The 25,087-nt window shown below is 38.1% G+C and overlaps 1 protein-coding gene across 4 annotated transcripts in view; it reads right to left on the bottom strand.

Moving 5' to 3' along the window:
* VEPH1 (ventricular zone expressed PH domain containing 1) overlaps positions 1 to 25,087 on the bottom strand; it is a 176,495-nt gene that overhangs the window by 1,972 nt on the left and 149,436 nt on the right. For all 4 annotated transcript variants that reach the window (XM_037526225.1, XM_037526224.1, XM_037526226.1 and 1 more), the window contains 2 exons: positions 17,916 to 18,033; positions 8,476 to 8,612 (listed from right to left, as the gene is read on the bottom strand). In XM_037526225.1, the coding sequence (XP_037382122.1) occupies positions 8,476 to 8,612; positions 17,916 to 18,033 (255 nt within the window). The remainder of the gene's footprint in view (positions 1 to 8,475; positions 8,613 to 17,915; positions 18,034 to 25,087) is intronic.

Raw genomic sequence — 25,087 nt, 5'->3', positions numbered from 1 at the left:
TGTGTTTCGGTCACTCTGCCTGTTCTGTTCCCCTCTCTGTCTCTGGTAGATCCTCCCATCCCCCACACCTCTGGCCTGTAACCCAGTTCTTGTATGCATAAATAAATAAATATTTTAAAAAAATCTTTTGAGGGAAAAACAGGATAAAGTTTGAAGACATTAGCACTAGACAATACTATGTTAGCTTAATTTCATTTATAGTCAGTATCTGATAGTAATAAAGTAGCATTTCTTTGAATTAGTCTATAGTAAAGAAGTTGATGCATGGAGAAAATGATCAAAAAAAAAAAGTTATTTAGCACGGTTACCTGAAGTGGGATATTGAATTAACCAAGATAGAAATGGACCAGAAGTAAAAGGATACTGTTACTTGGCTGGTTGGTAGAAATCAAACTTTATGAATACAAATGTAGCAGAATATGTTATCAGAGTGAAAATGCCAAGTTTACCTCTTCCATATATTCACAAATACAACAAAGTCAACAAACCCTGAAAGAAAAACTGATGACTATTGCATATCAGAAACAGTGATACAGTGGAAAAGGGAAGGAAAAACTCTAATTAAACTGTGTTTAGAGTAGTACACCCAAAAGTGAGAGTAATGGCCTCTGTACAGAATCTCTCTGCTGCTTTTAACTCAAGGGCATGCTTATTTATCAGGGATTTTAACAATTGGGCACTACACTGGAGAAATGTGTTCACAGAACTGGTGTGTGAGAGAGAAGGTGAACCACTGGGTAACTAAAGGCTTAAGGGTGAAGAGTGGTGGTTATTTGCATGAGCCTAATAATCACCTAAATTATACAATGTGGGGAAGAGAGTAAAATTGTGGTCCATCAGAATAAGTTTCAGATGAAACTGCCCAATGGGTCACAAAAATAGTCCATTTTATACTAATCTCAGAAGAAAAAAATCAATAGAAGTAACATGTTATGCAATGGAAATGCAACCTGAACAAAGACATAAATGGAAGATGTCAAAAAATAAACATTAAAAAATAAAGGTAATAATTACTTACATTTCAATAATCACTTTAAATGTAAACGGCTTGAATTGTCCTATTAAAAGATACAGTGTGGGGGCCTCCCCGGTGGCGCAGCGGTTGAGCACTGGGTTGCGAAGCTGCCCGCAGCCTCTACAGCGCCGGTTCGATCCCCGCTCCCCGACCACCGGAGGAGGGTCCCACATGGCACTCAGACCTCTCCTGCCGCCCGATGCTCCCCTCAGCAGTGTACTTCGGTCCTTCTGCCTGCCTTGCTCCCCGCTCTGGCTCTGGTGAATTCTCTCACCCTCCTGCGCTTCTGACTGTACCCAGTGCTTGTATAAATAAATAATAAATTAAAAAAAAAAAAGATACAGTGTGGGGGCCTCCCCGGTGGCGTGGCGGTTGAGCGCTGGGTTGCGAAGCTGCCCGCAGCCTCTGCAGTGCCGGTTCGATCCCCGGCTGCTCCCCGGCCACCAGAGGAGGGTCCCACATGGCGCGCAGACCTCTCCTGCCGCCCGCTGCTCCCCTCAGCAGTGTACCTCGGTCCTTCTGCCTGCCTTGCTCCCCGCTCTGGCTCTGGTGAATTCTCTCACCCTCCTGCACTTCTGACTGTACCCAGTGCTTGTATGTATGTATGTATAAATCAATCAATCAATCAATAAATCTTTTAAAAAAAAAGATACAGTGTGGTTGAGTGAATTTCTAAACAAAGTCCAACCTCCTGCTCTTTACAAGAAACTCATCTGATCAACAAAAACAAGTACAGATTTGGAGTTAAAGACTGGAAGACAATCCTCAAGCAAATGGGAATCAAAAAATCCACAACTAATATCAGTTAAAACAGATTTTCACTTAAAAAAGGTAATAAGAGCTAAAGATGGACATTACAGAGCAGTTAAAAGCCTAACATAATAAGAACATATATATGCATGAAATGATGGGGCATCAAGACACGTGGTACCATTATTAATTGAACTAAAAGGAAACATTGGCAAGAACACAATAAAACTAGGGTCTTTTAATACTCATTTTGCAACTATGGACAGAACAATAAGACAGAATAAATATGGAAACAATATCCTTAAATGAAAAACTTGATCAAATAGGCTTAACAGACATCTACAGAACACTAAAATTGCTGCATAACATTTTCAAGTGCACATGGAACATTTTAAAAAATAGTTCATATGTTGTGATATAAGTCAACTGTCAACAAAACTAGGAAAATTGGTATCATAACAAGCACTCTTTCTGACCATAATGCCATAAGTCAAATGTTAAAACATCTGGAAAACCATAAATAAAGGGAGACTAAGCAATATGCTGCTTCCTAGTTATTGATTAAAGAAGAAATTAAAATAGAAATCAAAAACTATCATAAGACTATCAAAAATGAGAATAAAAGCTATCAGAATTTATGTGATGCAGCAAAGATGAAAATTGCAATGTAGGCTCACATTAAGAAGCAAGAGATAACCAAAACAAACAATTTAATATTACACCTAAAGAACTTGAAAAAGAGAAGCAAACAAGACCAAAAGTTAGTAGAAGAAAGAAAATAGTAAAAAAAAAAAGGGTGGGAGTAAATGTAATAGAGAGCAAAAAGAACATACAAAAAAAATAAATAAAACTGAAAGTTGTTTTTTTGAGAAGATAAATGTAAAATTGTAGTGAAGGTGACACAAAAAAATATAGGAGAAAAACACTAATGAACAAAATTGGAAATGAAGAAGGAGAAGTCACCACAGATTGCACAGAAATACAAAGGACCAAAGAGCTTACTATGAACAACTATAAGCCAACAAATTCAATAACCTTGAAGAAATGAACATATTTCTAGAACAAAGTTAGTTCACTAAGACTAAACCAGGAAGACATAGAAGAGTTGAAAAAAACATATTATCATAGAAATTGAAATAGTAATCAATAATCTCCCCCCAAGCAAAAGTCCAATGCCAGATAACTTCACAAGCACATTCTATCAAACCATTAAGAAGAAATTTATTCTCATTCTGCTGAAATTATTTCTAAAATTCCAAGAAAGAATTTTCCCTAATACATTTTGTGATGTCAGCATCACCTAAATGCCAAACCCAGAAAAAGCCAGCATAAGAAAAACTGCAGACCAATGTCCCTGATGAATATTGATACAAAAATCTTCAGCAAAATGCTAGCAAATCAAATTCAACAATGTATTACATGTAATATATTGTGATCAAATGGAATGCATTCCAGAGATGAAAGGATGATTTAATATATGTAAATCAATCAACATAATACATATCAACAAAAGAAAAGATTAAAATGATATAGTAATATCAATAGATGCAGAGAAAGCATTTGATATGATTCACCACTCATTTTTTATTTAAAAGAAAAACCCTTTAAACAAGATGTCAGTGGAAGGAATCTTACCTCGACATTAAAAAGGCCAACAACCAAACCAACAACCAATGTAATACTTAAAGATGAAAAACTGAAAAGTTTTCCCCATAAGATCAGGAAGAAGACAAGGATGCCACTGTCATCAATTCTGTTAAATGTAGTATTAGAGAGTTTAACTAGAGCAGGAGACAACAGGAGGTAAAATGAATCCAGAAACTATCATTATTCACAAGTGACATGCTATATGTAGAAACACTGAAAGACTATACCAAAAAGCTATTAGAAACAATAAATGAGTATAGCAAAACGGCAGGATACAGTCAACATACAAAAATTGGTTGTATTTTAATATACAAAGAATGATAAAAAATGAAGAAAGTAAATCCACTCAAAATTGCATTAAAAAGAATCAACTATCTAAAAATTAACCAAACCAAAAAGGTGAAAGATTTACACAATGAAAACAAAACATTACTAAAGAATATAGATCATGAAGTAGAAGATGGAGAAGCATTCCATGCTCATGGAAGGAAAGAATCAATTTAGTCAAAATAACTGTTCTACCAAAAGCAATATATAAATTTTTTAAAAAGATTTATTTATTTATGCATACAAGAGCTGGGGTACAGGCCAGAGATGCGGGACGTGAAAGGACTCACCAGAGACAGAGTGGGGAATAGAACAGGCAGACTGACTGAAATACACTGCTGAGGGAAGTAGCAGGTGAGACAGGAGAGGTCTGCCTCACCATGTGGGTTGCTCCCTGGCTGGCTGGGGATCAAACTCGTGCTTCAGAAGCTGTGATTGCTTCACAGTGTGGTGCTTAAACCCTTACACCACCAGGGAGGCCCAGTAGTATATAAAATTAACACAAATCCTCATTGAAATCCCAACTATATTATTCAAAGAAGTTGCACAAAATATATGAGAATTTGTATCGCACCATAAAAGGCCTTAAACTGCTAAGGTAATCCTGAAGGAAAAAAGGAGAGGAAATGAAGGCATCATGTTAACTGACTTTAAGCTATCCTATACAGGCACAGTAATTATTTATTTATTTAAAAAAGAGATATATTTATTTATACAAGCACTGGGTACAGTCAGAAGCGCGGGAGGGTGAGAGAATTCACCAGAGCCAGAGCGAAGAACAGAACAGGCAGAGTGATGAAATTCACTGCTGAGGGGAGCAGCGGGAGCGGCAGGACGTGTCTGCGCGCCACGTGGGACCCTCACTGGTGGCCGGGGATCAAACTGGCGCTGCACAGGCTGCGGGCAGCCTCACAGCTCAGAGCTCAACCGCTGTGCCACCAGGGGAGGCCCCAAGGCACAGTGATTAAAACAATATCCTATTGGAATACAAATAGATGCAAAGATCAATGGAGCAGAATCAAAAGTTCAAAAATAAATTCACATAATCTATGACGAAGCAACCAGGACCACAAAATGGAGAAAGGAGAGCTTCTTTAACAAGTAGTGATAAGAAAACTGGATGGCTATATGTAATAGAATGAAGTTCCATGTGCAAAACAAAACAAAACAAAAACAAAAACAAAAACAAAAACAAAAAACCCCACAAAAAACCCCACCATGAATGGATTAAAAACTTAGATATAAGACCCACAAAAATAAAATATATAGGAGAAAATACTGACGATTCAACCCATGACATCAATGATAAAGGGACTCAAACCTTACCACATGGAAATGCAAGCAAAATAAACAGGTAGCCTTATCTCAAATTAAAAATCTTTTATACAGTGAAAGAAAATACAAGTAGATTAAAAAGGCATCCAACTAAATGGAAATATTCACATATTACACAACTGGCAAGGGGTTAATATCCAAGATCTGTAATGAAAGTATTCAATTTAACAGTAAAAAACAATCCAATTAATAAAAGGACAGCAGGTGCGAATAGACAATTCACCAAAGAGGATATCCAGAAGAATAACAGATACATGGAAAAATGTTCAACATTACTTTTAAAAAGAAAGATGCAGGTCAAAACCACAATGAGGTATGATCTCACACCTGAGAATGAAACATATTAAGAAGATCCCCAGCAAAAAGTCCTGGGGATAATGGGAAGAAAGGAGAACACTATTATACTGTTGTGTATTGGTGTAAACTGGGGCAACCATTTTGGAAAGCAATCTGGATTTGTCTTAAAAAACAAAAACCAGAAATACCACATGTTTTAGCAATCCCACTCTTAGTCTCTATCAAAAGAAAACAATCCAGAAACTAAAACGATTATATACTCTACAATGTTTATTGCAGCACTATTTACAATATCTAAGAAAGGGATGCACCTTAAGTGCCCACTGATGGAGTATGGGATCAAGAAGTTGTGGTCTATCAACACAATGAAATACTATTCAGCCATCTATAGCAAAATGGAGGGAGTTTGAGGTAGCATGTATAGTAAAGCAAGTCAGGATGAAAAGAAAATATTGGACATTTATATAGCAGATGATTACACAAAGCCAAGAACTTATAAAAACAAGCAGACTCTAATAAATGAAATGAGACTTCTGAGGTTAAGAGGGAAGGAAGAGGGAGAAAAAGTCCAAAGGGTATAAGGAATAATGGTGGTGGTGGGGGGAAGTTTGATTCTCAAAAGTATAAAAAGATCTGGAAAAATTAATACAAAAGTGAAAAATTAACACTATGTGGTGGAAGATTGTGGGTGCTTTGGTGATGGGTGTGGTGTGGTAATATACGGCTGAAAACGTGCGTGCTTATTCCCCTAACTCACATACGGTATTGTAAACTAATGTTACCTCAGAAAGAAACCATGATAGTCTTTCAGTTTTTATTTAAAAATGCACATTTTTCTCTTTTACAAGAAAGGCCCTTTATTAGGTGGCTGAAGCTTCAGCTAGCCACTGCTAAGTTACTATGCCCCTGGGGTGAGCGGGCTATTTCTGTGTTCCCCTTACTATATTATTTTATTTCCCAATATTTGAGCCACTTGTTCTGTCAGATTTCTGGAATGTGAAACCATTTTTTCCCTATAAAGACGTCAACCAAGTTAGCCAATTACAAAATAGTTTATTCTTTAAACTTCTGAATCAGTAAGTATAAAGGTCATTATTTGAGTCTGTAACTCAAGAAGTAAAACATTCTTATTCAGGAACTCTGTTTTGTCTCAAGGGATCTGAGAAATCACTAGATCTTAACTCGCATTTTATTTAAGAAAAACAGGAAATTCAGCTGGTCATTTTAGACACTTTAAAAATACTTAATTGTGAACCTATGCTAAAGAAGTATTTTTTTTTTTTTTAAAGTGACAGTCTTTTATTTATTTATTTATTTGTTTGTTTTGTTTATACAAGCACTGGGTACAGTCAGAAGCGCGGGAGGGTGAGAGAATCCACCAGAGCCAGAGCGGGGAGCAGAACAGGCAGAAGGACCGAAGTACACTGCTGAGGGGAGCAGCGGGCGGCAGGAGAGGTCTGCGCGCCATGTGGGACCCTCCTCCGGTGGCCGGGAAGCAGCCGGGGATCGAACTGGCGCCGCAGAGGCCGCGGGCAGCTTCGCAACCCAGCGCTCAACCGCTGCGCCACCGGGGAGGCCCTAAAGAAGTATTTTTTCTTTAATTCTCTCTCTCTTTTTTTTTTAAGTGAAGTAACTTTGGCTTATATCAATCTGTTGGTACTTTGGAAAGTATAGGATCTTTCAACCCATCGCTACTAAGAGTCAGAAAGAGTTACGTTTCTTTAAACCTCCACTAACTGTCTAAATTGAACACACTTTCCTTTTGAAAATACCTTCAGTCACAGAAAATCCAGTCCATGTGCATATTTTATAATACACTGAGATGAAGAAAGTATCACGAGTTAGAGTAGAAGTCATCAAAATTATTTTTTCCTTCAAAAAGTTAACATTTTTGAACCATTTTATTAACTAAAAGAGCACTGATCAGAATTTGTCATAACTCAGATACACCATATTTGATTTCTGTTGAGGAAAATATTCAAATAAATTTTAAAATGAGCACTCTAAGCATACAGTGCATATATTCTAAGTAAATACTAATTTTTAGCTACATTAAAGCCTTTTATTCATTAATTTAGCACGGTGCGGTTCACCCTGGCTATGAACTTAAGTGTGCATGGGAAGCAGGATGCACTCATTTAGGAAAAGGTTTCACATGACTTGATTTGATCCTGTCTCTAGTTTTACCCTTCCCCAACTTACTAGCTCTATCCTTGTAGAGTCAAAAATTTCCCCATCAGTCAAATGACAATAATAATAGTGCTGTCATCAAAGAATTGTTCTGAGGATTGAGGCATGGGGTAGTACTGACAAGCTATTATTATTATAATATTGCAAAACAGCCAAGGAGTAGGTTAAGATTTTATCATCCCCATTCTAATCCTGAATAAATAGTTTAATGAGAAATAAAACTGACTTGAAAATAAGGGGCTATCTTTTCATTGTTGATTGGATTAGAATGCTATTTCATAGGTTTCCTAACAAAAATAAATTCAAATTCTGATATTTACTGAGCCTCCTAATTCAAATTAAAAATTATATCAAACAACTATTTATTGTTTTAGAATCTATTCTATTCATTAACTAGATATAAAATGAATGAAAGATAGTAATGATTTTCCTTCTTCAAAATGGATTTAGTTTACTCTAAGATGTACTTAAAATAAATAAATCTGTTTTTCTCTCCCTGTCTATTGTCTTCCTTCCTTGTGTCTCCATCTCCAAATATAAGCTGTGGTTATAAAAGAGATCAGAATCAATATCACAATCCCTAAATTTACATAGTAGACGCACAAGGAAACCAAAGGCACAGTGTTCAAGTCAAGATCACTGGGTCATTCCGTTGTTCATCCTCTAAAACTTATGTCAACAGCAACAAAACAATCTCCAGTGATAAATGGAAGAGGCGCAATGAACCAACTAACAAAATATGAACAGAATAGACACTCAAAGGACATTTGTAATAAAATGACACTATGGGGGGGAAAATTACTGAATTTTAATTCAAGACAAAATGCCTCACTGAATGGTGGAGAATAAGACCTTAGAAAAAGCAATATATATTAAAAAAAAAAGCAAAAAGTAAGTAAGATTGAGGGACTTACAGACTTTCCTTTTTGAAACAGAAGCTGATTTCCAGCCAGAGTAAAATAACGGGTTTTCCATCTTTTGATGAACTTCCATCTGACTTGCTTCTCTTTAAGTTTTCCCTCTATGAGGGGCTGGCCATCTTGATTTACAACTGTGGAAGGTAACAAAATAATCAAGTCATTTATTTTCCATTATTTAGTTGACAAGTAACCCAAAGTCAGAATTGTACAGTGAACCAGAACCCAGTAAATATATTTGTAAAGTGTACTAATAAATTATGAATTTGATTAACCTTCCCCTTTGTCCCCCAAAGAATGCACAATTTAGTTATGATAATGAGAAAGTGTTGAAAGCCCTTATTGAGATTTTCAAAAGAAATACCATTCACTTAAGAGCATCTGGTTAGCAGTTTTTAAGTTTCATCCAGATAACACCTTTCTTGTACCTCTGAACAACTTTGTTTCTTATTTTCTTCACATCAACTGCTTAGAAATGTAGCTTTATAAATAATCACAAACCAAGTATATTTAGCTATTTGGCAGCAAAAGTCAATACAGCGCTCCTAAGATGCATTTTCCTGAAGATATAATGGCTGGAAAGGCAAACTCACCCAACCCTTTTGAACATATTTCCACTCTCTGAAACACACATTCTCTCCACACTCCACATTCCCAGCTTCATCTAGTTAGCAAGTAATCATTTCATGTTTTACTCCAATGCTGCTTCCTTTGGGAGACTTTAGTCCAAAACCAGACTAGAGTGGCTATAAGTTCTCATGTATTTTATTTTTAATATCAGATATCATTTGCACATGGAGCCTTCTGGATCTGACACAGGATTAGCTTCAAGTATATCTCTGCAAGGCAGGTTCAAATGTTTCATTAAAGAGCATGTGTGATAAAAATTTGCAAGAGCAATTGACAACATTGGTGAAGGAATCCTTTGCGACATGGAGTGGATAGGATGTCACACTCTCATCCCCACATAAGAGACCCAAGACAAAATGGCAGGCTTACTCGAGAACAAAGAGATAGACCACTGTAGAGAAATTCTGCTGAGCAAAGAGTCATTGTAGCCCAGTAACATTTAACCTTGGAAAAAGTCCATGAAAGATGTGTTAGGAAGGAAATGTTAATAGAAATTTACAGCAGTTGCATGTTAGGGCTCAAACTATGAATCAGAGTCAGCTTCAGAAATTTCCATAAAAGCCAGGCTATTTGTAGCTGTGGCACTAATTTAAAAACAGTTTCAATGGGAAAAAAGAAAGACAATTTTTTTTCCAGCTGCTATCTCATATCTTCAAAAGTTTTATTTCAAATTTTTCTGGCATATACATGACTGGAATGCACCTTTTAATATGTCTATTGTCATAGTACATCCTTTTAAACAATAATTCTAGTGTGATGTCAGTGTCTCTTCATGGTCAAAACAGGGAAGTAACATTCTATTTGGAAAATAACATGTGGAATGAGACTCTAAGGGAATGATCATATGTCTAAAATGATCTTGTTTGCATATAACACAAAAGTTTATTAAAATATTTTCTCACTTGCTAATTAACACATTTCATTTAAAGCATCACAATTTGGCTAAGACATTCTCTGCCAACCTGGATCTCATCTATCCTTTAATTATCAGTTGTCTGAAGAAGCTATGAAATATTAAACTGAAAACACTAGTGGAACTGGCATCCAAATTGTCACTGTCTTTATCAACTTAAAAGACTTTCAGAAAATTAATGCAAACATTTAAACATCAATTGTATTCCTTTTGTGCACCAAGAGTTGAAAATATTTATGTTGATAAGAAATAAATTTTGAAGGTGCTAATCTTAACTCAACATGAAGTTTTAAGTAAGATTGAAATAATCGCAAACAAACATCTTAAAGTGGAGAAATCCCACAAGGGAAAGAACAAAGTAGTGAGGAATATGCCTCTGTTCATCCATCAATCACCCTGCCATTCCACATATACCTCCGAGCACAGATAAGTTGTAAGGAACTGTAGATCTGAGAGGGTAATAAAGACCAGCACACAGGGATCTTAGTTTATCATCTTGCAGTGGAGAGAAAGCATTTTAAAATTACACAGCTCAGTGTGGAGCTTGGTGAGTATTGCTGGAGAAATAAAAGCGAGGCTTTACTGTACTCAAAGAGAGGAGATCCTGGTCCCACTTTATTTCTGTTCCTTTTCTCCTCAATAAACTTTTTCTTTCTCTAACAAAAAATAAAAAAAAAAAAAAGAAATGAGATCCTACTTCTAGCAGGGAGGAGGTGACACGAGAGCTTCACCTGAGCTGAAAAAGAGAATGGATATTCAAGAGTGCAGAAAAGGAACATAGTAACAAGAGGATGTGTGAGGGGACAGCCATGAAAAGAACAGAACCCTAAAGAGCTGGAAGGACCAATGGACTCAGAAGCAAGTTTGTAAAGAAGATGCTTTGGGACAAAGTCATAGGCTTCTCTGATCACTGGGTGAAATATTGACCTAAAAAGCCTGAGAATTACCATTTTATAAGCTTGTAGAGCAGTTTCCCAAATTGTGCTCAAAGGGTCACTTACATCAAATTACCCACTGACTGGTCAAAATGCACATTCCAAGCCCCCCCCCCCCACCCGCCCCCGTCCCCAACCAACTAAATCACAATTCTGGGATGTGGTGAGGGATCCTGCATTTTTGTTTTTTTTTTAAAGATTGATTGATTTATACATACAAGAGCTGGGGTGCAGGCCAGAGATGCTGGGGGTGAGAGGATCCACCTGAGACAGAGTGGTGAACAGAACAGGGAGACTGACTGAAATACACTGCTGAGGGGAGCAGCGGGAGAAACAGGAGAGGTCTGCTTTGCCCTGTGGGTTTCTCCCTGGCCAGCCGGGGATCAAACTCATGCCGCAGAGGCTGTGGATTGCTTCATAGTGTGGTGCTTAACCACTTGCGCCACCAGGGAGGCTCACATCCTGCGTTTTTAACGAGATTCCCCAGGTGATTCAAATGTAACTCAAGAAGGTCTAGGAACTGTTTGTAGTCTCATGGTAGATAAGATTGAGAGGCCCTATAATATTACAAAACAATAAAATTGCAAAACCAAAATTGAGAAGAAAATTGTCAGGACGTTTCCATGACATTAAAGAAAGGACTGCAGCATAACATCACATGCATGAAGAGCACATGAAAGCTTTATTTATAACATATATACCTTTGCACTCCGTGTTTGATACACACACATATGCAATACCTTACTCTATTAAGTTAAATGATCTTTCATAGAACTTTTTTTTTAAAAAAGATTTATTTATTTATACAAGCACTGGGTACAGTCAGAAGTGTGGGAGGGTGAGAGAATTCACCAGAGTCAGAGCAGGGAGCAGAGCAGGCAGACTGATGAGGTACACTGTTGAGGGGAGCAGGGGGCGGCAGGAGAGGTCTGCGCGCCATGTGGGACACTCACCCGGCAGAAGGGGATCGAACCGGCAATGCAGAGGCTGCAGAGGCTGCAGGCAGCTTCGCAACCCAGCGCTCAACCGCTGCGCCACCAGGGAGGCCCCTTTCATAGAACTTTTGAAAAGAACTAGTTTAAGAAGAAAGAGCTTATAACAATATTTTGGTACAAAAGTGCACAGGATATATAATCATAAATACTATTTTTTACACTTAAAATAAATCCCTGTGAGTTCATTGATTTGTTTGTAAGAAAAATTTTACTACTTAAAATTTTCTGAGAATGTGCAAACTTTGGTTGTTCCCTTACTTGGTAAGTATTCACTGAACATCTGTATTGTGCTAGGGGTGCAGGATAAAGAGATGAGGGGTGGACCCTTCTTATAACTTAATATTTAAGTTATAAGGAGGAAACAGGCATCAATGAAATAATTACACCTAAAAAGCAAGGTGGCTGCTGTGATCAGGGTTATGAGGCAGGTCTGAGGTGCCAGGGAGGGCACAGAAGACTTCCCTCCAGCAGTGAGTTTGAGTTACAATGGGAAGACTGGATCTACAGGAACTCGGTGCAGAAGGGAGGAAGGGCAGTCAGAACATGTGAAGATGCACATGAAAAGCCCAGTGGCAGGAGTTACTATGGTGGTGGGCTTGGGACACTGGAAAAGCCTCTGGCCAGAGCAGAGAGCGAGCATGAGACATGGGGCGGAATGAGACTGGAAAGGCTGGGAATTTCAGTGGCATGTGAGGCAAGGAGACATGTCATGGAGTTTTGTCTGTTAGTTAAGAGCCATGGGAAGTTACTGCAAGGTTTTATGCAGGGTTGGCACCCTCGGATTTGTGCTTTGAAGAGCTTGCTCTGGCTGTGATGTGGGAAGCAGACTGGAGGGTCCAGGTAGGAGCTTCTTGCCATTATTTTAGGAACAAGGTGATGGCAGCTTGCTGTAGCACCACAGAGAGAGGTGGACAGAGTTGAGAGCAATTGAGAAGATGAAATCCACAATACTGGGCGATGGATTGATGGGCATGAGGGAGAGGGCAGTCAGTTTCTAGCTAATGCAATAGAATGAGTGATCTTGTATTGACTGAGATAGGAAATGCTGGAAGGAGAAACCAAGTACTTTTGGGGGGCAAGGGCGAGTAATTATGAGTTCTATTTTTAAGGTTTATTTATTTATACAAGAGCTGGGGTACAGGCCAGAGGCGCGGGAGGGTGAGAGGAGTCACCAGAGACAGAGCGGGGAGCAGAACAGACAGATGGACCAAAAGCTCTGCTGAGGGGAGCAGCAGGTGAGACAGAGGTCTGCCATGACATGTGGGTATCTCCCTGGCCGACCAGGGATCGAATCCGTGCTGCAGAGGCTGTGGACAGTCATAGTGCTGTGCTCAACCCGCTGCACCACTGGGGAGGCCCATGAGTTCTAATTTCAATGCACTGAATTTGAGGTGCTTCTGGAATAGCAAATAGGTGATGGGAGATGTAATGCTAGAGTTCAGAGGTGGGAACTGGACTACAACTTATGCTTTTGGGAGTTGTCTCATAGAAGGGGTTCCTGAAGTTGCAGAACCAGTGAGGATTGGTGGGGAGAGAGAGGGCAGTAGAAAGAGAGAAGGACTCTAAGAATGAATGACTGGATAAAGTAAGATGGCCTTGAAAGGAGGCTGGGAGTATCTGAGAACAGGAAGGAGACTAGAGGAATGCCCTGTCACAGAAGTTAAAGGAAGAGAATGTTCTAAGAAGAAAGAATTGCTCAACAAAGCTAAATGCTGTTAAACAGTGAGTAAGACAAGGACTGAGACAGTCAACACACGGGCAACTTGCAGGCCACTGATATCTGTAGAGATAAAGACCTTAGAAACCAGATTTGGGAAGGTTGAGTCACAAGAAGGAGGCAAGAAAGTTATCTGCCTACTTTAGCCCATTTCCATGTTGGCATTTGAGTGGATGGTCACCTAGCCCATGTTCACAGTGTCCATCAGTAAAGGAGAGCTGGACCTTTGCTGGACCCATGTGACCCAATGGACAGCATGCTCTTACAGCACAAATATTTGAAATCAAGTTCGAAAGAAGAATCATGATAGAAGGCTTTTGAAAAAAATTATTCATTTTCTTTTATAAGCTAAGGAAACCTCCTAATGATAATCACTTTCAGTATCTAAATAGGCAGTGACTAAGAGAGTAATCACACTGGGGAGCACTCAGTCACGGAGGAGGATGCAACTGCCAAAACCATCTCCAAGTTGTTCTTTGTAGGGTGTAAGAACAAAGGCATGCATGTGTCTCAAGAATCCAGAGTGAAAGTCATGACCTAGTTATTTCTCTTCCTTTTAAAAATGTAACTGAATCAAAAGCCAGATGTGTTCCTGGACCTCCAGCTGACTAACACTTACTGTCAACATGAACTAGCAGTTCCAAGGCATGAAGATAGCTGATAAAAGATTTTGCTTTGTTTTTCCAGAAATAATCTCTGTTCTGTTAAGTCTACTTGCTCAATTTCTATTCTCTCATTCTTGTGGAGTAGTGGAATGGGTAATAAATAACACCAGGCAAGTCTCTAAGGATACTTGAGTAATTTAAGTGATTTGTAATTCTACTAGTCTGTGCTTTTATAAAATGATTATCAGAAGCTGAATCAGCAATTGGAGGAATTGGGAATCATTCTACTATAACCATTTCCCCAGATGCAATCATTTCCTACACCTTATCCTATGAAAGTCCCTGCTCTTCACTGAGTAGAATAAGTCATGGGGGAGGTAGGTTGCTTCTTGGATTTTCCAATGTATTCAAACACCATGGAAAATTGTTCTTGAAATTTCCAATATTTCATGTCTTTAACTTAATGTTTCAGTTTCCTTATCTTTAAATGGTAATGATAAAAAAGAAGAAAAATGGTTAGCACATATCATGATAAAAGCCAATAATTATAATCATTTCAGGACCTTTGGACTATTTTAGCACTATTTCCTCTAACTTCATCCACACCTAATTGGATAAAAAATATATTTTATTAATGCCAGCTATTAAATTCCTTCGAATTTCTGTGTGTTGATGGTGGAGGTGGTAGAAGAGGACTGGAGTTGGTAGTTAATGAGAATTTTTCCTAATTAGAAGTATATTTGTCTAATGTACTTCCTGTACTTAATGCACTTAAGTACTTAAGGGGATCGTGTAAGTAAGTGGATTGCTGTCAGTACCTGAAGGGTCTCATAGTTTAGTCTACCCACTGTTAAGAAGGCTTTATATTTCAGGAAGTCTTTCCTGGTGTCTAATCAAAATTTTCTAATGAGTTCATATTTTGTTCCTCATTCATGGAGATACTGGCCAGCAATATTTTTTACAATGGAATAAGGAATACTTGGAAACAATTATTTCACTTGTCAGTGTGTTGAAAGAAAGCCATCCAAATCCAATTTCTTCAGTATTTTTCTCTAGGCTCCAATGCTATATTCTAGACTCTTCTTCCAGATGTTGATAGAACATCCAAACTCAGTGGTTTGTTGATGAAACTGAGAATGGTTATGGGACTCTGTCATAGCAGGCAAAGAAGTGGACCCTTTGTTATACACATGGTGACAAACTCCACTTATCAGTTTTAAGATGTATTGGGCATGGCGCATTGATATATTTGATATGGTTAACACATATCTATAATATTGAGGCATCATATTTTAATATTCAAGGTATACTTGACTCTGCTATTTCTAAACATTATTCATTCACTCACTCAACAAATATTTACTGCCTGCTAAAAACATTCAAGGAAGTATGCTAGATTTTTCTATCTATACCACCTGTCCCTAACTGGATTATGAATCCTTTTAGAGCAGAGATATTATATCTCATTCATATTTTATTCCAATGATCACTCTGTGGAAGATATTCAAACAACACAATAAACATGCATTATATATTAAAAATGGGGATGCAAGTAATAAGCTAGCTGTATATAGCCAAATAGCCAAATATTTATTCCTATGTCTTAATCATCTTTGAATTTACAATTTAAACAGAACATGATTGCAAATATCTTCATGAATAATGCATTTGGCAGCAGTATTATGTTAGACCTTTCACTTAGAATAAATATATAATTTATATGCTTATATAAAAAGATGTCATCAACAACCTATATAAATTTTCAGGGATTCAGAGTTTTGGGTGAAAATAATCACTTGAAATAGGATTTCTCTTAGGCTCAACCCCCCTTTCATGTAGCAAAAAGAAATAAGCAAAGAAATTCAAACACACTGAAGTTTTCAGAGCCAAACATTTTGATTCAATATGTTCTGCTATAAAATATTTGGCCTATTTGAATTTTTATTACTATATGTTCTCAGTCTGTATTTAACTGTGAGAAACACAAATAAGAAATAGTGAAAGAAATAAGAAAGAGTAAATGTGCAAAATATTCTTTTCGAGTGCAGGGCAGTGAATTTGAAAAAACATCAATTAAAGGGACACTTTGTGTTTTTAACTTACAGCCCCTTTTTGGAAGCCTCTCTTAGCCCATTATGATTAAATGTTTATTGAACTAAGAGCTCAGCTTACTGGGAATGAAAATTCTTAAGGGCTTCTCAGAGCCCCCCCACGATAGGCACCTTCCCTCACTATACTCTCAAATAGAGTTTCTTTTATGCTCTTTTTCATAGGTGAAATGAGGTCTAATTAGAAAGTTTTATAATAGAGACATTCAATTCCCCAATTCCTTATTTGCTTGAATTAACTTTTAAGAAGTTGGGGTGTTCACTCTGGCCCCCGCGCCATCCAGACTCAGTAATCAGCCAACAATCTGTGCTTACAAAAGCTGCCATCCTTCTCTGCCAGCTTCTTCCAGTCATACCTTTTCCGTGGGGTAATACATTTTAATTGGTACCTCTCTGTGAGACCCTCACATCTCCATCTGGCCAAATAAACACATATTTCTTTTTTCTATTCAGCGTCAACATGTTGGCAGTTAGCAAGAGGATAGACTTGCCACAATGGGTAAACTTGAAGATGCACAAAATCCTAAAATTAAAGGGCTGGGCACAGGTGGTGTCCTCAATGGCTCTCTGGAGCACGGCTACTCCACAGAGTGGCTTTGTGTTCAGCAATGTTTTAACCACTCCGTTGGTCGAAACTGTAGTTTCTCAGCCACATCAGTATCGGGAACTCAGTGTCCTCTCAGGGCAATTTAGTGATGAGATATTCCATTTCCATGGACAGCACAACTTATAAAAACATTATAACCTATTTCCACTGATCAGGTTGGGGCAGATATAACCAGGAGACAGAATGACGAAATGGTAAGAGCCTGGGGTTCTGGAGTCTGACTGAGCTTCAGTGTTGCCACCTTAACTCATTACCTATGTACCTTTGGGCAGATACCAAATCCCCTCTGCTTCAGTTTCCCCATCAGTGATAAGAAGATAATATTAGTAGTAACCTCATAGGATTCTTGTGAATTTAATTTCTGACCTGTTTAGCTTAAGGCTTGGCTCATATTCATTAATAATGATTACTATTAGCCCCAGTCCATAGGCCAACTCCTTGAACAGCAGAAAGGAAGGGAAGCCATGATCTTATGATGTCATTCCTCAAGTCCTTCCCTACCTGACAAGTGTTCACTCATCAAGCCAAAGTGTGATGTGGTCTGTTGGCTTACTCCTTCAGGGTCTTCTCATTTCTTTGAGGCGCTTGACAGATGCTTATTTGTCACTAACCCTCACGGTCATCTGGGATGACATGATGAATGTTTTCAGGGTAGAATAGCCAGTATTGCTTTCTATAGTCACATATATGGAGGTATGATTTTTCTGGATCATTCTGGCCTATGTTTTCTCCCTTTCAACATCTTTCCTTTTTCTCACTCCCATTTAGTGAGATACTTTTCTCAGCATGAAGCAAAGGCGCACCTCTGTGCAGTATTACAACCCAGAATGTTTATACAAGAAGAAGGACAACCAGAACAGCAGAGCTTGTAGTTCCTTATAAATCCCAGGGGTACACATGATTTTTAGCACCAAGGGGATCTCTCACCAGTCGCTTTTTCAGGGTTGTTGCACATGAAGCATTGCCATGCTCCTGCTGCTTCGCTGAAACCAAACACATCAAAGAATCTCACTTCTTCCAGATGGAGTTGTACCTGGTCCAGATCCTATTTCAGGAGCACAAAGCACAAAGAACATAAGATTATTTGCTTCTACACAAAATTCTGGGATGCAGAAGGCCAAGGACAGGAAAGGAGAACACTTGCCTTGGGCAACCTTGGGAAAGTGCAATGATGCAAACTCTTCCAATGGAGTTCTTTTAAATGCAGTGGAAAATAAGCATGGGCCCCCAGATGTCTGGTGGGGTTCTGTGTCAGAGCCTGAAGTGAACTCAGAATTTCTAAAAAAAAAGGGAGTATCTGAGTAGCAGTGTGAATGCTACTGGAAATTTTTGTCCTTTATTTACAGTTTACATAAAATTGAGAATCAATTATTGATATTGGAAATTATTTTGCAGAGGACTGATGGGGACTAGGGGGGAGGGCTAATCCCTCTGCCACTGGCTCCAGCACTCTTTCTATTTTATGCTTTATCTTAAAAGTGCATGCAAATTTTGCATTCTATTCCATAGTACAATTGTATTTTAATGGAAAATAATGTCTTAAATTACTTATCAGTAAATTAATTACCACCACATTGTTGAGTAGAATTGACACACCAAGAAGGCTGCCATGTTCTACATGCCCCTGTGGCATCCTGCCAACGTACTCCTGTTTAAAAGGCAGAGAGAGGTTCCATTACACTGTAAATGGATGGAGAACTATTAGCCTAACCAAATTAAATAGCTTTACTGCCCTTTTGAGGTTTCCCTATTATGTAAATTACTTGTATCCTCTATGAAAGGGTGGCCAGAACTGCACTCTGAAGCGCTTGCTTTCCCAAGAGGAGTTTGATCTCCTTGCTGGCCTTGCACATTACCTGCCCAGCAGACTCACATCTGTCCTCAGTTGAGCTGTGATTTCATTTCCTTTCCTCTGGCCCTCACACTCTTATCTTCTGTGCACAGAACAGATCATAACATGACCAAGAACTCAGGGATGGAGGCACTGTTTATGGAGAGTCTAAACTGGAGAATGTTCAGGTGGCTACCCAGTTTTTGTTTCCCAGGTCTACATTTCTTTTTTTTTAAAGATTTTTTTTTTTAATTTATACAAGAACTGGGGTACAGGACAGAGACATGGGAGGATGAGAGGATTCACCAGAGACAGAGTGAGGAGCAGAACAGGTAGACGGACTGAAGACACTGCTAAGGGGAGCAGCGGGCAAGGCAGAAGAGGTCTGCTGCACCATGTGGGTATCTCCCTGGCCGGCTGGGAATTGAACCCATGCTGCAGAGGCTGTGGACAGCTTCACAGCACTGCATTCAACCTGTTGTACCATCAGTGAGGCCCCAGGCCTACATTTGCTTTCTTTACTTTTCCTTGTTTAACCATCACAGAGAATTAATTTATTCTTATGTAAAGTCAATAAATAATTCCTCCTATCCTGGTTCTACACAATGCTCATAAAGGGGCTTGGCCCAAGTCTATATTTCTTGATAGAAGTGAGGACCTTGTTAGATTCTAAGCTCCTTACGAATAAAACTATCTCTATCTTGTTAACAGTTGTACCAGAGTCTCACCCAACATCAGGAACAAATTAATATCATTGGCTTGCAGGCCCACTGTTAGGATTTCCAAATAATCATATAAATGTTAATAGCAAACTTTCAAGGCATTCTTTTTCTTTTATTTTTTCAACATTAATCTCGTTATTTCTTGCAAACTCACATATGGAGATGGAAAAATCATCCAATTTATTAGGAAAAAGAAGAAGCAGTAGTTCAATCTGAAAACTGTAAGATGCTCCATGTCATCAACTCACCACCCTAGAAAGAATTAGCGAGGGTACTCAAACTTATCAGTGAGAACTGCTTCAACGTGGAGTAGCCTGTTTGCAGAATGCATGCTTTGGGTGAATAATATTTTGTGCACTGCTATACTTTGCCTTCTTTTTTGGGATTCTGTTATCCTATACTGAGGTAACAATGGTTTACAGCACCATAGTCTTTTATCATTGGGCCCCTTACCTCCTGTGCTCCCCTCTTTCTACCCATCACTTCGGGTAACCTCAAGTCTACAGCCATATATTTAGAGTTTGTTTTGGTTCAGTGTTTCTGTTCTAAAGGGAATTCTTTTTTTGAGAACTTTTACATTCACTGAAACATAAACAAAATGAGGGCAGAGATTTTCTTGGTTGTATTGCTGTGACCTGAACACCTTAAAGTCCTGTGACATAAACACATTTTGCTATTTTAGGGAACATCAAGGAAATATTTGTGGAATAATGGAAGGCAGAAACTGAAACGAGAAGTGACTACTTTCCGAGTGCTTTTTAGCAAGATTACTGTGGCTCACATTTTGGGGTTGGACATTATGGAGGCTTGACATGTTGAATACAACAGATTGAGTTACTATCATTCAATATATTTTTGGCATTACAATAGACACTGCATATATAGAATATCTTTGCAAAACTGATTTCAAATGTGGAAAAAAAAAGGACACTTTTTCAAAAGCATGCTCCCAGGATAAAGGCTGAAGAAGCACCTGGGAGTTTCATAGGTTTCAAAGGATGAAATCCATATTAAAATTTATGGGGGAAAAGCAGATGTTCATAAATATCAGTTTCAGAACTGTGAAGTCTCTGAAGTCTGTATCTGGCCATTGGCATGCAGATCACCGCTTTATTTCCTGCACAATTAGGGACCAATTTTTCATTCACCACAAACACTGCTAGTAAACAAAGTACTTAAGCCAATACTTAAGGGTTCCTTTATTTTTCCTTCTGAGACCAGAAAGGTCCCAGGTTGTTGCCTATAATCCACATTTGTCTTGGCAAAAAGTTACTTTGAAAGTTTTAGACAGATGGCAAGCTGTCCTCTCCAGTGTTCAAGTTCTGAGTCAAAGCAGCTTACTTCTTTAGAGGATTTAGGTGTTGTGCAAAAAGGAACCGAGGGGAGAAGGTGGCAGGTAGGCCTAGGAACTGCTGAGGTCTGCGCAACAGACAACTTTGAAAAGAAACACAGAAAAGCACACGATGTTCTAAGTAGTGGTGGAAAATCAAAGGGAAATACATTGCAAAAAGCAAAACAAGCGAACACAAACCAATAGAAGTGACACTTAAGGCTTTGGGATTTTGATTCTTTCAGTGCCTCAAGTCATTATTTCTCTCTCCTACTTATCTTCTTTACTTTGCTGTGTCCTGTAGCAGTTCCAGGCCTTACTCAAGAATTGCTATCAATATAAAGTTTCTATTTTTTCCCTCCTGCCACCACCCTTTATGTCCACAACTTGGGTGAGTTTGGAAGCAAGACACTTCCCACCTAATGCCACAAGAGAATGCAGCCCAGCCAAAATCTTGACTGCAAGCTAGTGAGATCTGGAGCACAGGACCCAGCTAAACCACAGCAGACTCCATCCAAGCAAACTGTCAGATAACAAATGTAATCAGTTTTAAGCTGCTACTTTTGTGGTTGTTTGTAATACAGCATTTAAATCACTACCTTGGTTGTGTCATGAAGAGTAAGGAAAAGTGATACACTGTTGACCAATTCTCCATGACAGTGATGATTCTGCTTCGAGGGGTCACCTTCTCCCACACACACTCCAAATCAGGTTTCCATAAGAAACAAAGAATACTGAGGTGCACATGATTTTTGATGAGTTACACGGCAGTTGTAAGCATGCACTAAGGAGGATTTTCCTGATGGACACCATCTAATTCAGAGAGGATAAAAGCCCCTGTAGGGAAAATGATGTTTTTAAGCAGCCGATTAAAAGAGTATGTCTCCTGTTTTAGGAAAAAAAGCCATTTATGGGTATAGGAATTTGCAAAACTATATAAAAATTCTCTTGTGAAGCCTCTTTGGGGAGAAATAAGCCGTGTAGCATGGAAAGGTGAGAGGTGGTTTACAACACTGTTTCGATGACAGTGACAACATGAGTCAATGGTCTGGAGACCCTACAAGTGCAAAGTGACCTCTGGATTGTATAACCTGGTCTAGGTACTGTGAGAGGACAATGGGAAGCAATTTTTCAGAACTCAGTGAAAGTGTGCATCTGGAAGAACTTGGGCACATTCTGGCACATTTTGATTCTGTTCTAAAGCATTGTGTGCACAGATATGAAAGAGGATTGCTTCATGTGTTCTGTGTGCCTGTGCTTCATAGGATCAACTCTATGTAGCACACACTTAAACGATGTTTTAAGAAATGGAGACTTAAAAAAAAACACAAAAACATCAATTCCAAAGAGCACCTGCACCGCTATGTTTATAGCAGCACTGTTTACAATAGCTAAGCTTTGGAAACAACCCAAATGCCCAAAAATAGATGACTGGATCAAGAAGATGTGGTACATATACACCATGGAATATTACTCAGCATTCCAAAAAGATAAACACATGCAATTTGCAGCAACATGGATGGAGCTGGAAGGGATCATGCTCAGCGAAATAAGCCAGAGAGAAAAAGAAAAATACCGGATGGTCTCACTCATAGCAGGAATCTAGAAAACTTAAATAAGGGACCAGGAAAATGAATAACTATAAGAAAGTGAAAATCAAAATCAACAAAAAACTATGAACCAGAGACACTTTTTGGGGGGTGGGGGGCGGGAGGGGAGGGATTGGGGTCAGAATGGGGGGGTTGCAATTGTATGGGGAATATAAAAATAAAATTTATTATTTAAAAAAAAAACAATCCGCCAAAGTTTCACATGATAGTAAGGATTTTATTCTTTTATGGTATTTTTAGAGTACATATTCTAACTATATGGAACCTAAGGTATGAATTAGACTTATGGAGGGGAGAAAATTAACAATTCATCTTTACTTGGCCCTACATTGTATTGACATAGTGTCTGCTTAAAAACGCTGTATGTTTGATGAATAAATTAGTAAAAGAGACTTTGAGAACATCTGTGCTACAATATTTTGAGGGAAAAAACAAGTTTCTAAATAGTGTGTAGAGTTTGAAATCATCTTTAATAAAAAAATTCTGGCTGCATGGAAAGTTCTAGAAGAATAACTGTTGGAGAGAATAGTGGTTATATTTCTGCATACTAGATTTCTGGGGATTTTAAAAATCAATTCTATTTGCTTATTTGTTCAATTTATAATAATTTTTTAAAATAAAAAATCTGTGCTATAATTAAATTTTTAAATTTATTTCAATTCTGAAATATGTTATTACTGAACTCAATTCATAGCACTTAGTACTCATAGCTCTGGCGACAGGAATCAAGGATAAATGGATGGAGATACAGTTCTGTATTTCAAGGATATGGGCAGGTCATTCATTAGGTTCAGTATTCCTTACAGAGGAAGCTGGAAGACATTTTCATTTGTGTTTGGTTTTGATTATTGTAAAGCTTCTTTTAGTGTGACTATTTTGGTCCTCAACTAGTTTAAAGCTTCTTAGTAAGACTGATTTCTATATTAATTTGTAGCTTCTGAAAATATTTATTATGTAGCACTTTGCCAGTAATATTTGCTTCATGAATTTCTATTAATTTTTACTAATCAAGACAGATTTTTATCTCTAATTTTAGGTGTTTGATTTTCATGTTGATTCAAATATGACCATAAGCCCTTTCAGAACTTTTTTTTTTTAAAAAAAAAACATATACTTGCCTCCCTATGGTAATTTAATTTTATAAAGCAAATTTTAAGGTTAAAATATTAATAATTGAAGAATCTTTGCCTGACTCAATCAATATGATGTGGTGACTGCTTGCTTTCAGCACCCTCATCATTTCCAAATCACCAGTTCTCAAAGGATTTGGCTTCCATTCTCCTTGGGCAATGTTACAAACATCAGCTTCCACCCCTGAAAGTCTAACCTGATTAAATGGTCAGGCTGGGAATCTGCATTTCTAAACAAGCACCCCCAAGTTATTCTGATGTGCACTGACTGGGAAATTAATCCTACACCATTGGAAACAGATGTGGGACTGGCCGAGCTGGGTTCATTGATTGGTATTTGAAGAATTTGTGCCTCCTCATGTGCATATGTTCATACTTTTCCACAATGGTATGGTTTTGTATGACAAAATATACAATCTGGTTGCAAGGGCAAAAGTTCCATTCTTGAAAATCAGAGATGTTATTATTCCAAATTGTTCAACATGGAAGAAAGAGATGATGTGTGAAAGCTGAATTCACTGGGTTTTATTTGAAACTTGGCAGAAGGCTGGTATGTGTGGGGAGGGAGGTGGGCAAACAGGTGGGCGCCAGACTCTAAGCAGAGGCAGCAAGGGTGCTGCTTGGAAGAACTCACGGTAAGTTTCAGGATTCAACATGGATGTCATCCATGTGCTACGGTCCACTGTTTCTCCTTCTATCCCAGATTAGTAAGCGAACTCTAGGTACATCAGACTCTATGGTGTCAATGTGGGCAAACTTCTTACTATCACTACAGGACATGAAATAGATTCAACTTGCTTCCTATCCTTTATTCCTGGTATGTTGGGGAGAACAGAAATGCTTCCTGGCAAGTCAAGCAATTCTGACTATGGGTCTGACTTGAAGTGATTGGAAAAAAACACTCATTTTGATTCATTGTGGGAAGAAGTGATGAAAAACATTTTCATTTCAAAACAAATAAGATAGAATATTGGATTGGTTCAAAAAGTCAAACTTTCATACTAACCTAAGGATTATAAAAAATAATCTGATTATGTTGATAGAATGTTGGCAATAAACATGACAAGTATTTAAATGAAGCAGTTTATGGAAAAGTTAATATAAGAATATGGATTGAGTAGAAAATGAAGGTGACAAATTGGGTGAAGCTATATAAACGTTCATAAATGTTTGATAAACACATAATCCATTTCTTTATGAATCCAACTTATTTTAAATCTTAACCCAGTAAAACCCGGCAAAATGTTTTTTTAAATACACAGTGGAAGCAAGTGTAAAAGACTACCAATGTTCACAATGTCACAGTAAAAGGTGATCACTGGGTCTGTTGGCAATGAAAACGAGCAGTCACATGTCTTTCTTCTACATAAGAAAGTGGAAAATTGCAAGGGTGCTTTTTCCTAACATAAGGTTGCTACCTTCATTTAATAACAATTAAAGCACCTAGTATGTCTATAATTAAAGCACCTAGTATGG

This window comes from Talpa occidentalis, unplaced genomic scaffold, assembly GCF_014898055.3.
Source record: "Talpa occidentalis isolate TD23 unplaced genomic scaffold, MPIMG_talOcc4v2.1 talOcc4.4, whole genome shotgun sequence".
NCBI classification, from domain to species: domain Eukaryota; kingdom Metazoa; phylum Chordata; class Mammalia; order Eulipotyphla; family Talpidae; genus Talpa; species Talpa occidentalis.
This window is presented reverse-complemented; position numbering and strand designations above follow the sequence as displayed.